We start from the raw sequence: 15,144 nt of genomic DNA on the forward strand, positions 1-15,144 counted from the left end.
AAAGCATGAAGAGACTGGGTGCATGTGGTTTGTCTTGACGGGTGGGGTGATAGAAGGCAATGATGGGATGGGCGGTAGGGAACCACAGGATTTCCTTGAGCAAAATTAACGTTTCTTTCTCACTGGAATCCAACGGGAATCCAACTTCTTGCAGTAGCTTATGTTTCAGTTGAAGAGAAGCTTACTGATATGGGAATTTAGAAGTAAGCAAAGGCCCGTTCTAACAGATTAAGGATGTTTAGATATCAGCAATAAAAATAGAACGTGAATCATGCTGGCCTCAGTGTACACTTCCGCCAGTTAAACGTTTACAAGAGAATTTATCTTCAACATTTGACTTAGCTGGAGTTTAATCCCACTGCCGGTTTTATTGTTTCGACGTATGCCACATACAAGTTAATTACTTAACTAGTAGTCATGATGTGGGAAATTAGGGTAAAGGAATAAATCATCTGTGGATTATCTAAAAGGTCAAAGGTCAAGTTTAGCATTAGGTTCAATTATACCCACAGCTGTGAGTTCAAGTCCAGCTGATGCTGGCTTCCTCTCCGGAAGTATGTGAGATGGTCTGCCACTGATCTGCGGATGGTTGTGGGTTTCCCCCCGGAACTCTGCCCGGATTCTTCCATCGACAATCCTGGCTGTCGTCGAATAAGTAAACGATTCTTGAGTAGGGCGTAAAACACCAGTCATATGAATGTAAATAAATTACTAATAAATTAATTTTATAGGTCTAATACTGTCTAAATGATATACATGGTTAAGAGGCAGAGTGAATGACAGACAGACAGACTAACTTTATTAAATAATCAGTCATATCATTAATTCGGCGAATATCTTTTCATCGACAATCTCACCATTTCACCGATCCATTAACGTAGGCCTACATTTATACATAACTCACACATTGACAACTGACCTCAGTGGACGCATTCGCCGCATGTGTTTTCGCTGCGAGTTACATGACACCGCAACACCGATTACAGCCCCTAAAATGCTGACTCGGCATAATTGTCAAAGGGTCAATTAGTCGACTAATTAGTACGAATGACCGGGCTAATTAAGCAGATATTACGCAGACTACATAGTGGCCTGTGTGACGCAGTGTCCAGTACAAATTCTATAGAACCATTTCCAAGTTAATAGCGTTGTCCCTGAGATATGTTATGTAAAATTCTAACCAGATGAAATGAAATTTCATGCCACAGAAATCGAGTCTTCACTACATCAATGAAAACTGTTCACTGCTTTCATATTACCAGCTTTATTATTTCCTTTGAGATCTGGTGATCTAATTGTTTAGAAAACGGGTCTTGCGCTTATCGACTTGGAACTCCCCTTTATGGATTATAAGTGGTATGCGAATGTCAGACTTCGCGCTAAGATTCAATATAATCAGTAAATAATCAGTTCGGGGAAAATATTTCATCAATACGTGACTGGGGCTTTGTCTCGCAGTCCTAACTATTTCACATGACAACGATAATTTTTCTAGGTGGAGGAAACTTGAGAAAGTCCCTGGGAAACCACCATACCACCCCAAGCACACGTCAAACACTCATGACATGCGGTCGTAGTTGAAATAGTGAGACATGGATACGAAAACGTATCCTCAGTCTTTGGTCAAGAGCACGTCGTGTGCGCTATCGCAGTCTAGGGGAAGTCTCAGAATCAGTGAATGCCTTCTACTAGCCAGGTGCAAGTTGTTCAACCACCATTCAAATCCAGTTAGTCACACTCACTGGCTCATACGATTGCAGCGGTATTTTTGATCATTGCTGGCAGTCAACAATTGACAGAACTTTACGGATTCGCATGCAATCTTGCAAATAGACCTTGCAAAGAGTGAGGATTTACTCTGAATTTTCCGGAATATGTCTGAGTGCATAAAAGGCATTAAACGTAAATCAAAAATACAAAAAAGCAAACAAATAAATAAATAAATCGTCTGGAACACTCATGCCCATTACTGCGATCCAGCTTCTCAAACCTTTCTTCATGAGACTCAGTCCGCATTCTCTGACACACTGAGCCTCGTATCACGACTGCAAACAATTCTCCGATGTTCTCATCAGGGCTGATCTCCACTTCGGACAATTACTTCATTCCTGAGTGACCCAGCTTTTCGACTGAAGTACGTCGCAGATCTAAGCGCATGCGAGCGTTTGTATGACGTACTTTAGACAATTAACGTGAGTGGAATGTTGCTGACATGTCAGCCGGTCACAACGTTCTCCAACATGGCCGGCAAAGTAACCAATACTTTCCTGAGATCTGGGTAAAGGCTGGGTGAATATCCAATCTCACTAAAGTCATATAGAGCAACCCTATATATGTTAACTTGTCGATAACAGGTTCCCAAGGAACACTAATGTTACTACAGCCGTGTTTGGTAGAGCTGCATACATTGACTTGTGGCTAACTAGATTTGAAGTTGCACAAGTCTCACTTAAGTACTATCTAGCAGTGCTCCATATACTGAATTGTCGCTTTCTAGATCTGAGCCAACATCAATGTCGCTAAGATCAGTCATTAACATAAGAGCTAGTATCAACTCCTCGCCCCCATATTGATTTGCCCTGAATCATATTTAAGGTGGCGCCATTGTCAATGATGCCAGATCTGGCATCGCCCCCTATAATGACTTGTCACCAACCAGATCTAAAGTGGCACCATTGTAACTGACGTCAGGGTTAGTAGCGCTCAATATGCTGACTTGTCGTTAACTAGATCTGGGGTACTACCAATTTGATTAATTGACTTGTTTATTTGATTGGTTACGCCGTGCTCAAGAGCATTTCACTTATAAGACGGGGGCCAGCATTATAGCAGGAGGAAACCGGACAGAGAAAAACCCACGACCATCCGCAGCAATCTCTATATCAGATAGTAGCCCTCTCTATGCTGACTTGTCCCTAATTGTACCCAACCCCTCTCCGACTTTCAACATCTGTCTGTCCGTCTGTCTGTTGACACAAGTTTGTTCATATATCTCCTCCCAAAATACTGTGACGATTTCGATGAACTTTACCATACATCTTGCCTATAATATGAACTGGTGCATGCTTAAGTTTAATGGCAATCAGGTAAATATTTTCATTTTCAGGTACTTAATGCAAGAATGGAATTTTCATTTACACTTTAGCATCTCCTGATAAATTCTTCATTCAGATTGGACGTACCAGTAGTGGAATCAATACACATCAAAAATGACAACCGAAACAGTCGTTATAAAGCCAAGCTAAGCATCATCACGTGTTGTCAATTCTCTTAAGGTTTTCTTTGTTTTCTTGCTTTCATTTTTGAAAATGTTGGGGGATGGGGGTATTTCGGACACCCGGATTCTAGTTAAATCTAAAGTAACCCCCAATCCTAGGCACCCTGATTAACCGTCTCTTAATACAAAATTTAAAGCTTTGTATAGTGTTTATACACGCATGAGTGACAGTTGCACTTCAGTTGTGACCTGTAACCTCACAGAACGCCAGTTCAAGAGGCTGCTCCTAAATCAGAATCAAGCAAAACTGGTTAAAAACGCCAAGAAGGAAACACGTTTTTAAGACTTTCGGGGTAGGTAGAAACAAGAGATTAGCCATTACTTTGCAATATTTCAGCCAACAAGAAAGATAACGCTGAAATTGGCTGAATGGTATTAGTATATCGCCTCTCGGTCAAGTCCCGTTAAACCAGCAACCCATCAACCCATCAACCCATCAGGTTTGCCAGTTCCAGTTAATCCCAATTTTACGACGTAACCCAACACGGAAAAGTGTGTTAGAGTGACCTAATTCACGTCGCCACAATTAATCCCAGTGGCCATTTGCTGCTCGGTACGTGGACCAAACTGAATATATAGGTCACAGAATTACCCCCTTGTGCAGTTAATTACAAAATAGCCCACCTATTCAATGACTGCAGTTAGTCCCGCATGTGACACACTAACAATTCTCGGTCTTTTCCTTTAATTCTCCAAATACCTTAGACTCTTCTTGTACTCATGACGTGCAGATGAACATACAGCTCACATATACATATACATAAGGTATTCCTGTACCGAGTTCGAGTTTTCCCTTGAATATACATTTCAACATGTCCAGTCACAGCACATATCCTGAATGTTGGACTTTCAAAGTTAGCGGATGTCTTTAAGCATTGGTAAAATGTCCAGATTTTCTCTATGTATTCATCCATGATGTCATACGTGTGTGTCAGTAATATTTGTTACAACACTTAATGTCCATTATTTGAAAACTGAGCAGTATATACATGCTGATGTTGGCCGGTAATCCAGGACAGAATCTCATTTCTATTGTCCCTTTCCCATTATTGGCCCCTCCGCCCCCACATCAGCAGTAAATATAATGTACTGAAAACTGAGAAAAAATTTGGAATATAATTCTATTTTTTCCTGCACATATATAGAGATGACAAGTAGACATTGAGTAACTCATTTGAGGTAAACGTACCAGTACAGGTTGAAACAACTGTCCTCTGCATTGCAACGTTTTCATATTTCTGTAATTCATTTTTTAAATTTCAAATTAGTCTTGAAAATAACCACACTTTCTAATTCAAGTGTACAGGTAACGCATTTTTCTGTTTTTCCTTGTAAATACAAGTAGCTTTTCTGTTCCTAAAGTACCATCACAATTTCGAAAAACTGTTTCTTTCGCCCTAGGAGTATATAGATATGATTTTAATGCATACATTTCTTAAGTTTTCAGTTTTCAACTTATTTTATTAAATCGTTTATCCTATAACAATCCCTGCTATTGTCAACATTTGTCTTGACGCAATGTCTTTAACTTAGCTATTCACAATGTGACTTCTCTCAAAACCACGCTCTCCAGTTATTTTTGAAACGACCGATTTATTTGCCTAGCAAGCTGAAAAAAATAAACAAGTCTGACAAACGGGTAGGGTCACAAGAAATTACTAGAAAACCGCGTCTCACTGCAAGTCACGTCTTGACGTGAATAGACGAGAAAGTGGTCGAGACGAGCAAAGTATTGACCTGTGAGTATGACAGCCTGGATTAGTGCGTTGGAATGTTGACAGGTGTTTTGAAAAGCCGGCCAGCTACTCGCCAAACTACTGTCCCACGATTTGATGCCTGGGCCCCCGTCCCCTACTCATTCTACCTTTTAAATACGACTTGTATTTTAGTCATGCACCTCGGCAAACATGAGCTACGAAAGACATCTGGCCAGCGAAAATGGCAACTGGTTAAAAACATCTCCTTTTACGTACGTGAGACCGTTCGCTCTCTAGCCCGCGTGTGTGGGTGAGAAACGAAACTTCCCGAAATATGAGTAAAGTTGATTCAGCTACATTTACAGCGGAACACAGTAAATAGCAGGTACACAATGTCAACAACGTCCTGTTAAACATAAGTCATTAGTTTGAATATCAGTTGTTAATAATTGGCAGACATACATGTAGACATACCGTATACGGCTGCCTATGTATACACCAGCTGCAAATGATAGGCCCTATTCATCGTTTGTTTATCGTGTCTAACAAATCTGACATGGGCGTATCTCTGCTGTTAATTATCTGGAATATGTCCTTCATGTTTGTTTACATGATATTTCACTTGTACATTGGAGATTTTTTCACGAAGGTAAATACCACTAATAATAAAATAACATAGGTTCCACATGTCTACCTCAAGACAGTCAATTTGGCCCCGGACTCTGCCGCTTTCCTCCCACCATAATTCTGGTCGCCGTCATATAAGTGAAGTAAAATACAATCATACAAACAAAACCCAAAATCAAGACAGCCCAAGATACATACACATATATGTGAATCGTCACATGTACAGGACTATATGGGAGTATTGTATTTATTTATTCATTGATTGGTGTTTTACGCCGTACTCAAGAATATTTCACTTATACGACGGCGGCCAGCATTATGGTGGGAGGAAACCGGCCAGAGCCCGGGGAAACCCTCGACCATAGGAGAATTGTATACCTAAACGCCGTTAATAGAGAAGCTGCCTGTTTCACCTCACTAAAAATTTTACCAGCTGCTTTGTATAAACCTTCCAGAAAGTGTTCATCACGGCACGTCCCAGGTTATTAAATATATAAATTGTTTACAGCAAAATATTAGATACTCTCATGATCTAAACTTTACAGTGCTGATAACTATCAAGCACTTATGCCAACCATTACATATTCATTGAGGCCCCTCATATCATCGTATATTACATAAAAACATTCAAATGTACCATTTCGTATTTACCAATGATTTATACGTTCCAGATAATATCGATACATTCATATCGATACGAACTTCACAGATTCTCAAGATATACATACATATTACATCTACCTATAGCTTTTTCGTGAAAATGATACGTGATCGAATCATAGCATTGAGAGGTATTGAATTCTACATTTATCTCTCAAGCTTTTTTATAAAATGCTACATTTGACATTTTTTACATTTTAAAAATTAATCTTATACCATATCATACTTTCATATCATACATGTATACTGGGCATCGCTCTCCTTCTCTGCTTATGCATTTGTATGATAACGCAGACAACATGGAACAAGCATTTCTGTACCAGGCAAACGTATTAGTTCGCTTGTACCATAGTAACTCCAACCCCTTCCCCATCCCACTCACCCACCCCCCTGAGAGCGCGTGTGCTCTGTAAACGTATACGTCTTAATACAACCCCACAGTAGCCCTCCCCCTAAAAGCTACCCTTCTGGCACAGTCCCTCAACCCGCACTCCCCCCAGGTTTCTTAACGCAGAACCCCCTATAGCATCTTGCCGAAAGGTTGCGGCAGTGATTTGAACATGTGCGGCAATATAACGTATACCGGCGAAAAAGCGGTTGTAACTAGTGTAGATAAACATAAGTAAAGACTTACGAGGTCTCGTCCTGAGAGGATTTGTGCAGAGCAACGGCATATCCGAACATGCTCCCCGCTTCTCGCACTCTGTACCAACGCCGTATCCAAATCCAAATTAAAACATTCCGCGATGGAACTGGGAAAGTTACTAAAATCACGTAAGGCAATACGTATATTAAACATCGTAGAAGAAAGATGGACTGGCAAAATAAAATAAAAAATGGTGAATCCGATTGAAGGGATGTCCTTTTAGAATTCAGTCGGCAGTCTTTTCGGTAAAGTTTGCTATTTGTTGCTGAAGTAATCCTTCGGAAGCACTGTGAATTCACTTTGGCCGACATAGAATAATTTGGGGCTCCATTGCTGCATTGAGAAGCTCGGGGGTATTGGCTCATATTGCCGGCTCCCCAAAGGGTACATACGCCGCGGGGGCAATGCCCACAGCCCCTTAGCACGGCCCCTTCTCCGGGGTGCTGGTCATTAGCTCGGGTGCCCTCCATAGTCGTCTTGTCCGGGATGTAACTCTAGGAATCGATCACACACAGAAGCAGAAAGAAATTTTCCTTGCACTTACAAAATTCCAAGGTCTCCTCCGTTAATCCATTTTTGCGAAACGATGACGAATTTTCACTGGGGACCAATAAAATCACAACTCAGTAAGATTATAAAAGTAGAATGAATCCGATAAATATATTTAAAAAAAAATAGCATAAGCACAAAAACTGAAAAAAACTAAGAGATTCAGCTTAAACCGAGGTTGTCCCGAACAGCCTATCAACTGTCTAAAAATAAATACAGTGAGGAGAGGAGAGTTAGGTCTAAGGCCTAGCTCACTCACGTTCGCTCAACTATAGCCCCTTACCGTACCGTTCACTTTACTACCGTCTAACCCCTGGCAGTATAGTAAGGCCTCGGCTGGCAGCTCGATTTCGCCAGAGAAAGCGGTCCCACATTTGTTCGCGTTATTATTGCACCTCTGCTGTAAATGAAGGCCATACTTTGTCAAGGGACGCAACCCATGCATAAACCAACCTTGTTTCTCGACGATTGAATGGGAGAAAAAATGGCGGGTCAAGGGATCCAGAGTGTACTATTTTTTGACAGCGTATGCGTCATACAGGACAGTGACCGTCGTCCCTCTCGGCAGTTTCCGTAAAAAGTGTCAGCGTAGTGAATCAGAGAGATGGTAAACGAGCTTTTGGTACAGGGCTCTCTAAGGGGTTTATCTTTCCCCATAGATCTTTATCTCCCGACCCCGCCGGCCGCCTACGGCTGCTTCTTATCCACACCAGGTCAGGCAAAGTTTGGGGAAGAAATTTTACACCCATGTGTTTTCATTCAGCATCTGGGAGACGCCAAAATAGAACGCTGCTATAAATAAGCCGACGACATCATCGAAGACAAGCGACATTCCACGGTCATGGAGAGTGATGGATCGGGAAAATGGAAAATATATTAACACAAGTAGTGGGAATGAGCACACAAATTTTTAAAATATATTTTTTACAGAAAAAAATGTACTCTGACACTCGCGAAGAAAAATCGGAAATTAAAACAGGTGTTTTGTCGAAACAATCGTCAATTCTGTTCTTAGGGATCGATTTTCCTCTTAAGCTAGAAAGTATCTGCATGTATGTATTAACTTGTTTCACTCTCGGCGTGTAGTTAAATTTTAAAAAAATTAAAACAAGTTTTTTTTAAAGAATTTGTGCCTTTACATTACAGGACAATATCAGTTAAGACATTACAGGACAATATCAGTTACGATATTAAAGGACAATATCAGTTACGATACTACAGTACAAAAATCGGTTACGGCATTATAGGACAAAATCAGTTAGAATATCATGGGAAAATCAGTTATGACATCATGGGACAAAATTTCGTTGCTTTATCATGGAATAAAATCAGTAACGACATCATATGACAAAATCAATTTTGACATTATGACAAAATCTACTGCGACATGACAGGACAACATCAGCTAAGTCATTCACTGTACAATACATTACAAAATCAGTTGAGGCATTCACAGAAGAAAACCAGTAACCACATTTTAAGGACAAAATTGGTTCCCATATTGCAGGACAAAATCTCTGACGTCATCATGGAACAACATCACCTACGTCATCCTGAGACAACCCACTTACGTCATCATGCGACAAAATCATTTTCCTCATCCGTGGACGATATGAGTTAGATTTTTATCTAAACATCTAGACCATAAACTTAATTCGAGATTACATATATACGAGTCCGTTTCCATAGGAACTAAGGAAACATTTTGTAACTCAGTTTTTTTCGCAGAGACATTTGGGCATCTAAACTACTGATGTATACTAGACAGATCGTCTCATGCGAGATTTTGGTCAGCGTGACCTGTTACAATGCTTTCAGCAGAATTGTTTATGCTCACATCTGTGGTGAGCGCCAGATGGGACGGCGCCTGGGCGTGCCTTCGCCATATTTGTTTTTAGTTTAGTATACTTCATGACGATATTTTAGTAAATATTGCGGTCTCTGGATCGTCCTGTCACAGGTAGAAGGGGTGTCATCACTGCAGCGATACACTGCCAAGATCCTGTTAAAAAACTCGGGAGACAAATACCCGGAACATACACCGGGTATTTAGTATATACACGTACCTATACAATGAACCATATTCATAGTTTTTGGTGAAATACGTATACATATACACTCAAAAAATTAATCTGTTAATTTTTAACGGAAAGTTTGTTTTCTGAGAGATGCTAGAATGTATTCTGCTATTGCAGCAGATTATTCTGTTAAATTCTATTTGACCCAAGGGATATTATTGTGAATATCATTTAATATTGTGTTACGTTAACAGACTACATTCTAGCATCACTCAGACAACAGAATTTCTGTTAAACATAACTGATTAATTTTTTCAGTGTAGAGATCGACTAATTATTTCCTTGTTTTTACATTCGTATTTCCCGTGCTTTCATTTGGACACAGATATATAATATAGATGGAATTATACATATTCCGTTTCCATTCATTGATTACTTAATGGATTGATGACATGCTTGACAGACTGAGTGGTTGACTGACGGACTAATTGATTTATTTTTGGACTAATTGAGTCCTTGATTTGTTGAATGATTGATGTATTTATTCTAATAGTCGCGCATTTGCTTTCATTAGTTAACGACTATAAACTGATTAAGGTTTAGGCTGTACATGGGCCTTCTGTAATCAAGCTAGTACAACATTTTTAGGAAGTTCCTAAAAAAAACAGACTCAAAGTTTTCGATGCCTTGGATAGATGCCTTTCGTTTGTCTGTTTACGGTCACATTCTGTGGCAAAATCCTTCAAGAGAAGCTTGAAGCCATTCAGCCACACATGGGCAACAACAACATTGTATCGACCATTTCACAGTCCGGCAGAGTAGCAATCTTGGACGACGTGTCTCTATCAGACAGAGAGTGTGACTAAGGCAGCTATTTATTCAAACGTCTTCATCAACAAATGGAGTCCTAAAATCCAATCATAACATCTCAAGAGCCCTTTTGGCACGTGATTTCTTCGCTCTTAACGGGATCTGATGTGGAAGCGAAATTTTATCTGTTCCTTTCTTGTTTGTTTCCCGATGGCGTCTCTGGCTAAAGATTCGCCCTTATGGTGTGAGAGAAACAAAGACCCACGCCACTGGGTGTTCACGTCTACCCCTCCCCCCATCTGTCCCCCACAAGGGGTGACCTATATGTTTACACATTAGCATCCTATGTCACGGGTCTTCAGAGTCGGGGGGGGGGGGGTACTGACTCTGAAGAGATTAATGGGCTGCTGTTTGATTGCCTGTGGATTGGCTTCGGATGCATGATTGATTGTTTTAGTGGTACTGAGTCTCTCCAAAAACTGAAAAAGTGTATCTACAAGGGTAATAATGTTAAATCCAAACTTTGGCAGCGGGTGTGGTAGGAATATAGTTAATATTGATAGATTAACTCATTCTAAAGTGTTACAAATTTAACAATGTACAAAACGTTAAGAAAATATTATAACTAAAACTATTAGAATTTAAAAAAATAGGCACAATTATTGTGCGTATTTAACGTGTTGTATCCATTTTAACACGAAAAATATTGACATTTTAAGCATTTACCTTTCAAGAGTGTAATCAGTTTATAAAATGATTATTATGCAAAACCAGGCTGTTTTGCTTAAACTTGAGACATGAGATAAACTGATGGATGTTTTGAGACATGAGATACACTGGTGGATGTTTTGAGACATGAGATACACTGATGGATGTTCTGAGACATGAGATACACTGGTGAGTGTTCTGAGACATGAGATATACTGATGGGTGTTCTGAGACATGAGATATACTGGTGGGTGTTCTGAGACATGGGATACACTGATGTCTGTGTTGAGACATGAGATACACTGATGTCTGTGTTGAGACATGGGATACACTGATGTCTGTGTTGAGACATGGGATACACTGATGTCTGTGTTGAGACATGGGATACACTGATGTCTGTGTGACATGAGATACACTGGTGGGTGTTCTGAGGCATGGGATACACTGATGTCTGTGTTGAGACATGGGATACACTGATGCCTGTGTTGAAGGATACACTGATGGGTGTTCTGAGACATGAGATATACTGGTGGGTGTTCTGAGACATGAGATACATTGATGTCTGTGTTGAGACATGGGATACACTGATGTCTGTGTTGAGACATAAGATACATTGATGTCTGTGTTGAGACATGGGATACACTGATGTCTGTGTTGAGACATGGGATACACTGATGGCTGTTTTGAGACATGAGATACACTGATGGATGTTTTGAGACATGAGATACACTGGTGGATGTTTTGAGACATGGGATACACTGATGTCTGTGTTGAGACATGGGATACACTGATGTCTGTGTTGAGACATGGGATACACTGATGGCTGTTTTGAAGGATTTATCAAATTATAAAGGAGACTGGTGTGTATAGGGATGAATAAAAGGAAAAATATCGGGGTGGTAAGTTTGTCTGCCGTCTTGTTCGCTCTTAACACGTGTTCATATCTCATATTTCATTTATTTCTCTGTTTTAACGCCCCGTACTTACACAGAATTTTTCACTTCTATCACTGATAGTAAGATTTATGGGTGGAGGCCACCGGGAGACAATCACTGCATTTCGCTGGGTAGGCTATACAACAACTTGTTGTTGTCTTCATTCAACACAGAGACGTGTTACCCCATCACGAACATGTGTGAAATAAATTCAAAGTACACGTGTGTGTTGAGAACCATAATGAGGTAATTTATGCAATAATAAATATAACTAAACAACTTAGTATTGTAGTGCTGTGAATAACATCCGACACGTCTTGTGTTCATTTCTTTCAACACAAGGCCTCGTTTTAATTCAACATACGACAGAATTCTTCAAATATGACACAAGGTTTTTCTTGCAAAGAAGACAAGTTTGTGTCCATACAACACACGTGTTTTGTCGGCATGTATTGCGGGATAACATTTACCCTAACATGGGCATCTGAAAAAAAACTTCGCACAAAGCGATGGAGAAAACTGAGGAGAAGAACGTTTGTGGACCCGAGAAGTTTCCAAATTAAAGAGGTGTCATTTTTGTGCCTCTGGAACACGGTGTGACTAGTGATCAGTGAGTTAATGTCAACATTTAAACAAAATGGTGGCGCTTGGAAGACTACAGTTAGCCTTAAATCTGAGCTTAGGCATTGGCCTAGGTATTGCTTAACATTTTTCACAAGTCACATGATACAGGAGAAAATTTTTTACCTTCAACGACAAACTCGAAACTTCCCTATAGAAAAACTTCACGGAATAAAGCTACAAACCAAGTCAGTGCGAGATGGGATTCGAACCCTTGACAACAATCAGAGGTTAAAGGGAACTTTGGGCAGTATGTAACACGAAGACCTCATGAAGACCTCGACTCAGCTACCGGTCGTTATAACTGGGTTTTTATTTTCTTCCTCATACCGCGCAAAAATAACCCTAGCTGACCTTTGCAGTTAACCATGGGGATACTGATCCAAAAATAACCAACAGATTTAGCCTATCAGCCTGTTAGACGCTAATAAAAACTGACAGATTTGTTAGTGAGGGAAACTAATCGAAAAGAAGCTCCTCCTTAATGAGCCCGGCTATACGCAGGCGCAGACCAAGCGGTTAGGGGTATTGTTTCTTGAGTGTTAAATTATTTAGCTGAAGGGTTTTTAACTTACAAGATGTCAGCAAATATGGAGTAATGGCTGGAGTGATTTGAGTAAACCACCGACATTTGACAAGCTACTGAAGGACTTTACCACATATGACCAATACACTTTTACACAATGTATAATGGTGGGAGACAACTTGTCTTTAAAGGACGCCAAACGGTCGTCTCCGACCGCTTATTGTCAGCAATAACCCGCGAACACATAAATTGTTTCTTGTGTTGTCTAATAAGCCGATCAGGTGAATTTATGAATTCCTGGGTTGCTAATGAATAGAAATGTGTTTAAGGTCCTTGAGCTTCCTACCACTAAACACGCTTGAAACATTTTATCAAAAAGGTCACCTAATAGGGATACTTGGGGTCTTCTTGTCCGAGTTATTAACGTGCTAGCACAACACAGTGATACAGAAGTATCTCACTAATCCGATTGCTGTGAATTCAAGTCTTGCTCATGCTGGATTTCTCAACGGTCCTTCATGGGAGAGTCTTGCAGCAAACTGCCGATAGTCCTGCATTTCCCCCATTATCTGGTGTAATAGTCTATTTTCTGGCATATATCTGGTGTAGGAGCTTTGGTTCTCTGACATATATCTGGGGTAGGAACTTTGGTTCTCTGACATATATCGGGTGTAGGAGCTTTAGTTTTCTGGTATATATCTGGTGTCGGAGATTTGGTTTTCTGGTATATATCGGGTGTAGGAGCTTTAGTTTTCTGGTATATATCTGGTTTAGGAGCTTTGGTTTTCTGATATATATCTGGTGTAGGAGCTTTGGTTTTCTGGCATATATATAGTGTAGGAGCTTTGGTTTTCTGGTATAAATCTGCTGTAGGAGCTTTGGTTTTCTGGCATATGTCGGGTGTAGGAGCTTTGGTTTTCTGGTATATATCTGGTGTAGGAGCTTTGGTTTTCTGGTATATATCTGGTGTAGGAGCTTTGGTTTTCTGACATATATCTGATGAACGAGGTTTGGTTTTCTGGTATATATCTGGTGTAGGAGCTTTGGTTTTCTGGTATATATCTGGTGTAGGAGCTTTGGTTTTCTGGTATATATCTGGTGTAGGAGCTTTGGTTTTCTGGTACATATCCGGCGTAGGAGCTTTGGTTTTCTGGTATATATCTGGTGAAATAATAATGATTGCCTAACATGCATGTATATCTAGTAAAAAAAGTCTTCAACTTTTAAACGAGTCTCGATTCCCTGGTATATATCTGGTGTAAAAATCTTGATGGTCTGCGTCAAATATTTTTCTAGGACATTTTCACAAGATTCTATAAACATTTTCAGAATGATCAAACCTTTTCTTACATTCACAAGCAATCCGTCAATTTTGCATGAAAATAGGGATTTCAAACTTCACACCTACAGAAAAGGCCTTTGGTGGAATGGAAATTTCATCGCCTAGTGGTATAAGTACAAGATGTAGACATCTGGCCACCATTCGCGTGGCACCGTCCATGGGCGTAACTTATATCAACATATCCACCACGATAATGTTCACATCATTTCTGGGGCGTGCAACTTCTGAGACCTTTCAAACAGAAAAAAAAATTGATGATTACATATGGTCAATGGTATACATGAAGAGACGAGAATGTACATGAGGGGCGGAGATACAGTTTCTATGACAACTTGGTGAAGGAGCATCTATGTGGTATAGTCCGGATTTTTTTCTCGTACGAATTGGTTGTTCAGAATTAAGTGGCAATTGAGTGGTATAACAAAATGCATATATATGTACTAAATTTTGGTTTTACGGAAATTTTTCCAATATTCAAAATCACTTTGTAATGTTAAATCACCTTAAGATTGAGCGTGTGTGGATTTATATGCTTCGGCCCCTATTATAATTGTTGTCTATGTAGGTAAGGTTTTTTTATTTACAACCAGTGTTGCGGTAATTGTAAAACTAGACAAATTATACAATTACATATTAACTTATTGTTGGATTCACAAGATTTATTTATTTATTTGATACCGTGTTTACGCCGTACTCAAGAATATTTCACTCATACGACGGCGGCCAGT

General features: G+C 39.9%; 2 protein-coding genes across 2 annotated transcripts in view; both read right to left on the minus strand.

Annotated features, from left to right (window-relative positions):
• The window catches only part of LOC135478256 (integrin alpha pat-2-like), a 54,833-nt gene extending 47,088 nt beyond the window's left edge, over positions 1-7,745 (minus strand). Inside the window, exon 1 of the mRNA XM_064758530.1 lies at positions 6,896-7,745. Within this exon, the coding sequence (XP_064614600.1) occupies positions 6,896-7,377 (482 nt within the window). The 5' untranslated portion in view covers positions 7,378-7,745. The remainder of the gene's footprint in view (positions 1-6,895) is intronic.
• A 5,894-nt stretch (positions 7,746-13,639) lies between these two features.
• LOC135478257 (uncharacterized) lies at positions 13,640-14,200 on the minus strand. Its single transcript, XM_064758531.1, has one exon. The coding sequence runs from the start codon at positions 14,198-14,200 to the stop codon at positions 13,640-13,642; it is 561 nt and encodes a 186-aa protein (XP_064614601.1).
• Between the last annotated feature and the right edge of the window lie 944 nt (positions 14,201-15,144).

This window comes from Liolophura sinensis, chromosome 11, assembly GCF_032854445.1.
Source record: "Liolophura sinensis isolate JHLJ2023 chromosome 11, CUHK_Ljap_v2, whole genome shotgun sequence".
Classification (NCBI taxonomy): Eukaryota; Metazoa; Mollusca; class Polyplacophora; order Chitonida; family Chitonidae; genus Liolophura; species Liolophura sinensis.

Coding starts and splice junctions, on each gene's coding strand:
- LOC135478257 (XM_064758531.1), bottom strand. CDS start 14,200: ATGTACCAGAAAACCAAAGCTCCTACACCAGATATATACCAGAAAACC.